We start from the raw sequence: 6633 nt of genomic DNA, 5'->3' as shown, positions 1-6633 counted from the left end.
TTCAGGGCATTTTGTCATGTTCCAGGTATGGGTCAACCCATGAGCATGCAGGCTTTAAAGTACAAAATTAGTTTAAACTGAGCAGTATAGCCAACTCCTACTTTGAATATGCTTCAGATAAATAATGATTTATCCTGTTTGGAATAATTTGTGTTCATTTAAAATATAATTGGTGATAATTTATAACCTAACTAAAACAACACAGTATTTAACTCATACAATGTAATGAGTCTGGACTTGCAATCTTATATCAAGTTTACCTACCTTGACTCACCTGCTTTATCTATATAAGCATGCAATATCTAGGCAGGACATATAGAAAATATTTCTTTAAATGCAAAAGTATGCATGGTAATCTTTGGTGTAATCTAGAGCAGTAAATCCACAAATTATGACTGGACACATACAGCAATCATTGAATTGAACTCTGTGGAGTATGTTTCACCTACCATTTGCATGTGCAGTCTTTACATCATGACCATGTTACTAACTAAAGCTATATTTTTCATTTTTATTTCTTTGTGTGGCACTCCATTTGACCTAGTAAGTGATAAAAAATGCCAGATGAGGATAGAGAAGGCATCAGTCAATCCATTCTTTTCTCTTTTGTAAAATCTGGCTTACTTTCTGATTTTAACTTTTTAATACTTATGTCTAAGATTCCCCTCCATTTACCCTCACACTTTATGTTGCAGCTTGTCCTCAGATAGATTTACTATTATTAGCCGGTGTAACAGTTTCAAACTATATACTACTACTTCTACTACTATAGAGCGGTGTTAACGTGAACTATCATTGTAATTTATCACCAGCTCCCTGCATTTACAGTCACTGTATGCTTAAGTACAAAAAAGTGCATGGTCTAAAACTAATGCATGATTCTAATTGAGGATATAGTCTAAAAAAGGGAAAAGGCAAATAGGTAGAGTTAACTACTGCATACTTCTTAAAAATGGTTTAATAGTTAAATGCAAACTCTAATTATAATTTTGTGCTTTTGGTTGCAGTTTATGTCCTTGGTACAGCCCTTCTCACTCTCTCTCTCACACACGCATGCACACACACACACACACACACACACACACACACACACACACACACAAGCAAGCAAGCAAATGGTTTCCCTTGTCAGTAAACACAGACATACTCAAATACAAACTCTCACATACTGTGAGCTAAAGGAAATATTTGATTCATTCACAAGAGATGCCTCAAGAGTGCTTTTTTTTTTTAGAAAGTGTCACATGGATGTAAAAAGGTACACCAGTAAACACCCGGTGAGTTTGTAATGTTGATAAGTTCTGTACTGCACACACGGCTAGTGGCTTCAACTCTGTCCTTGGCCTGTTCAGCCTTGGTGGATACTGTTTTCAAAAATTAAACTGTTAATTCCAAAAAATCAGATGTAGTTTATGACTCCCATCAACACAGAAAGTAAACAGCAAATTACGATAAATTTCTATTAGACCAAAAAAGACTGATTTGGCATGCTCAAATGAAAGTTTTCACTGGGATCTGGCCGATAGCTCCCACATATACCTGTCTAAACAGCAACCAGCAAAAATGATGAAACCATGAACATCAGGAAAATAATAAGTAGACCAACTAGAGGAGGGTGTACATTTAAAAATCCAAGGCTGTCCATAACAAAATTATCATTAGTAAGTTTTATTCCATTGTGGATATTTGAATTCCAGCCTAATCATAGTTGTTACATTTTCAGGTTCTTACCCAACTTCACAATGGTACCTTCTTGTCACTGTCAATGATAGCAGTAAAGGTATAAAGTGTGCATTTCATATATAAATTGTGAAATGAAAAAATAGAAAAAAAATCAGGAAGTCTTGGAACAGAGGCTAACACCCAGTAAATTATGAGGCTTTCTTATCCTGAGCTGTGGTAACTGCAGCATCAGTACCTGTATAGGAAAAAATGATTCTCATCCTGTCTGAACTGCTTCCCCCTTCCCTTCCGAGTGCTCAGTAGTAAATATTGAAATTCAGCACCCAGTAAAGAGTGGACACCACCTCCTTCCATGAATAGGCCTTCACTCAAAAAAGGCATGTGACAATTCTGGGCTACTTTTTGTTTTTAAGTTGATCTAAATGTGTACATGTTTTAGCTTGAGGTTCCTTTTTTACTGTTCCTACATTAGCCATGTCCCAGATCTTCCACAGATCAGTCTACCTTCTCTGACATCTATCTGACATATCCCTTTTGACTGGGGCCCTACACTGAAGGAAATACTTGGTGCAAGCAGTCAGGAACTGTGTGAAGGAGAGCGTTAGAGATCCCCGAATGATACCACCTTGACAGTTGAGGAGGGCTTTTATGAATTCCTAATTCTGAAAGTGCATTATGGAGGCACAAATCTCAGGACTAGCACCATGGATCTTTACCCTCCCAAAGGATAATCAGAAATGTCACTCATATCTTAGCACCTGTCTTGCAGTCCTGCAGTCAGGATTTCCTCCCTGTATGTCATGGAGCAAGTGCATTAGTTAGAAATTCCTCATATTAGAATCTCTATTTCACAACCTAAAGGTAGCCTTAATGTCTCAAAATGTATCATGACTCACACTGTAAATTTGTTTTAGATCAGTACAAAAAAATAAAATAAACAAGTGAAATAAGAGGTGTAAAAACTGCTGAAACTGCAGTTGTAAAAACTGTTGTGCTCCTTTAATTATTTTGCTGTCTAAGAACAATGTTAATGCAGACTTAAAATACAGAAAGCTTGCAAGAAAATATGAATAAAATATAACTGAATAAATCAATACAGACAGTGGTACAAAATGTTCATATACATGCAAGGCTGCAATCTGACAAACTGATTTTTTTGAAAAAAAAACTTTCATTTTTCATCAGTTAAAAATAAATAAACAGGCTAGTCAGTGCCACACCACAAGAACTAAGCTGTACTACAAATCGTGACTATTTTCAAATGAACATTTAGTTAAATGATGTACTGTTACTGTGACCCTACAAGGTATGTGCAGTCAGAAAAGGTTTAGGAAAAACAATTCCCTGAATGAAATAAACTGGTAGTCCATCTTAAATGAACACTGTCCTTCAGCTCTGGAAAAAAATAAATAAATAAAGGCAGTGGGGACTGACATTAGTTCCAAAATATGCTAACTGCAAAACCAGAACTCATAATTAAAGAATACAATTTCAGGAAAAGATATAGTGAGTACTGCATTTTTCTCTATACCACCATGTATACATTTTTATCAGGCAAAATCAGTGTTTTCTTCAGAGAACTGAACAAGGAAAGGAAATTAACTAATACACAGCTGTAAGTTCTAAATAGGGGATATCTTTCTGTAATGCCATTTCACTGTATCTTCCATCTTTGTATTATATGTAAGAGATTCTTTGAAGAATTCTTATGTCATCTACAGGACTAGATCCAAGAATAGCCATGAGGAATGAAGTGTCTCTCTCTCTCTCTCTCTCTCAAAAAAATGGTGTTTTCAGAAAAAAAAACACTCTTGAGAAAATGTACTGGATGTCTTTCTTCATGAGTGAAAAGTACAAGTTCATGCAGCAACTGGAAGAAATATGATCAATGCCTCAAAAACAAAAATATTTGTATTAAATAGAATAATTTTATCACATGATAATTGGCAGTTTCCCCATCCCCCAGAGAGCACTGACAAAACTGTTAAAGCAATAAAAATACCTAGTAGTAGTATCACAGTGCCCTACAATGTACACTCCAGGTTGGCACGACAGAAAAGTACAGACATCTTGTTGTTGTGTTTGTCTTTGTGAGCCCAATAAGTTCAGAACATAGCTGTTTGTGTGTTACTCTGATGATGTAGTGACACGTAAGAAATCCTGATGGAGAAAAGGAGGGGACGAAATAGATTTTGGCTAAAATTATAGCAGATCACACACTCAGAAGTCTGTTGATGTTTTGAGTAGTGACAGCACAGTCCTTTCCAAAGTCTATACATATTGGATATGTATACATATATATATATATATATATATATATATATATATATATATATATATATATATGAATGTACACATATATATTCTTTTTAAAATTTTTTGGTCCTTCTGTTATGTATATTCCTTGCAGCAGTGCATCTCCAGAAAAAAGGTCCTTCTATAAATATATATTTTATCATATTTATATAATATATATATTTTTTCTCTATATATTATTTTTTGAATGGCGTCAACCTGCTGAAGTTCTGCCAGAAAGGTGACTGGCTACGTTTGGGTTCAGCAAACTCAAACACTTGAGATTGAGATATTCCATCCGTTACCATGTATTGTCCCTGATTTAGTGGATCCTGTGGAGGTGGGTACGATGGAGGTACTGATTTCGAGTGGCTTACTCCTAGACAAGATAAAAAAAAAAACAGTATTAGACGAACAGCTCATTATTTCATGCATAATCTTTTAAATTTTAGAAAACCAAGTATTGTTTATCATCACACTTACCTGACTCTAATTTGATTTCAGTTACTGATTTTCCAGAATTCATTTACATTGAAATACAACATATTCCTTAATCTAATTTCTAAATTATCATTATTATTATCCACAAATATTGTTCATCATCACACTTATCTGACTTCAGTTACTGATGCTACTATTTTCCAGAATTCATCTAGATTGAAATACAACATATTCTCTAATTTGAATTATTAATATTCACATAACTTTAGTACTGCACTTTGTCCAAATCCTCAGTTGGTGCACACTGTTTGTATTGCATGCTGTGTATATTTATATTCTTTTGTCTATAGTCTCATTTTCTGTATATATTTGAGGCATGCTGTCATATCTCTAACATAAGTCTACACTCTATTCCCTTGGCCCAAGTCATTGCTGAAAAAGGCCTTCAGACCAGTTGGATAACAATAAATAAATAAACAGAAACAAACATATCCTTTGTATATCTTAATTTACAAAAACAGACGTTCTGAACTTACTGTAGTTATTACTTGAAGTAGTACAACTGATTCAAGTTAAACACAAAAAAAGTGTACTATCCTTTCATTTAGCAAACCACCCCTGCCCTCAAGATACCGTATAGACAGCCTATCCTTTCATTTAGCAAACCACCCCTGCCCTCAAGATACTGTATAGACAGCACTCCACTACAAAAGAAAGATGTTGAAAGGGACCTACGCTGACAATTCTATCTCCTTTGATCAGCATGTGGTGAGTGTATGCAGGAAATCTGTCTCACAACAAATAGACAAAGGTATATCACTGAGGTCTAAAGATGTCATCAGTCCCTCACATTAAGCACTGATGAGACCAATCAGAGTAGAAATCTCCCTTTCAGAAACAACCCATTCAATATATCAAACAAGTAGAAAAGCCCTAGAAGCTCCTAAGAATACCTCAAGCTTAAAGACCATGAGGTACCAAAATAATCTAGAAGCTCTATCCATTTACTCAGTGCCTTAAAGATTCTTGAGGGTGTGATCTGTGCTTCATTCAGAGCATCATTAGATAATCTGTTTTTTTATCTCCTTTACCTCTGAAAGTCTAACAGCTTAACAAGCACCAGAACCAGAGACCTGAATCGTCATCAGCAGATAAAAAGAACATGATAGAGAGAGAAAGTCATTCCACAGTCCCTCCTCCATCTAAGGAATAAACTGTCACTGTAGTTAAGCAGTGTAATGCATTACCATTGGCTTCCTACTCAACCCTGATGACTGCGGGGGGGGGGGTGACCTCAGCTTTACCCCTGAACTCATTGGCTTAGCCCTCCTTGAAAAAGTGTGTATAAGGTGAGGGTAGGTATTGGCAAGGTTTTAAGCCTGGAATACTAAATTGATCTGAAACTCTTATGAATGACTACTATGAATCGAAATGAAGGGTAGCCCAAATATTTCTAGATAACAAATGCATGCAACTTGCATGATTCTTTGTTGACTAATATATTCTTTTTCAATGTACATGTAGTTTGTATGTAGATAATCAAAAAAATATTTACGGTTCGACCAGTACTCTCTGCCATTACCATGAACCAGCACTCTTCCCCCTCAGCTCTTAAAGTGAAGAGCAAGAAAAAAAAAAAAAGAGCTGATGGCACTCCCACCCTAGCCATTCAGGTTTCATTTCTGTGCCCTGCCCTGACTGCTTCTGCATTTTTTATTTAAAAATTCATTTCTTATTTTAAACTGTGGCAAACAGTTGCTACAGTTAATACCCCAAATGTTCAGAGCTCTATGTCAATCATGTTTTAGTTTAAAAAAAAACTTCTGTAAAACTGTAGGAAACTTTACTGCTGCTGAAGTAGCAAACAATTGCTACAGTTTATACTCTGGCTGCACAGAGTGCTAGAGCACTGAGGTTTTAGTTAAAGAAAGCTTATTTTTTGTTTGTTTGTTTTTTTTTTACTTTTAAGCTGTAGCAAGCTGCTTGAAATAAATCAAAAAGTTGCTACAGTTTAGACCACATACATTGCACTACAGCCAGCATTACATTAAAGAGTGATATGGATTTACTGATGGCATCCAACCCCCGCAACACTTTGCACTTGGGACAGTTGTCCCTCTTGTCCCCGCTAGCTATGCCACTGTGAAGGACTTTTGTAGATCTGAATACATTTACTGATTTCTCAAGCTGAAGACTGGAGCTTAATTTATTTAA

The 6633-nt window shown here is 35.6% G+C and overlaps 1 protein-coding gene across 6 annotated transcripts in view; it reads right to left on the bottom strand.

Moving 5' to 3' along the window:
* Window positions 1–2655: 2655 nt before the first annotated feature.
* ARHGEF9 (Cdc42 guanine nucleotide exchange factor 9) overlaps window positions 2656–6633 on the bottom strand; it is a 3179575-nt gene continuing 3175597 nt past the window's right edge. For all 6 annotated transcript variants that reach the window (XM_044057721.1, XM_044057724.1, XM_044057723.1 and 3 more), the window contains one exon: window positions 2656–4357. In XM_044057721.1, coding sequence (XP_043913656.1) covers window positions 4176–4357 — 182 coding nt within the window. In that variant the 3' untranslated portion in view covers window positions 2656–4175. The remainder of the gene's footprint in view (window positions 4358–6633) is intronic.

This window comes from Protopterus annectens, chromosome 15.part0 (assembly GCF_019279795.1).
Source record: "Protopterus annectens isolate FY-2018-M chromosome 15.part0, PAN1.0, whole genome shotgun sequence".
NCBI classification, from domain to species: domain Eukaryota; kingdom Metazoa; phylum Chordata; order Ceratodontiformes; family Protopteridae; genus Protopterus; species Protopterus annectens.
The sequence above is the reverse complement of the archived record's forward strand: the minus strand, read 5'-3'. Positions and strand labels throughout refer to the sequence as shown.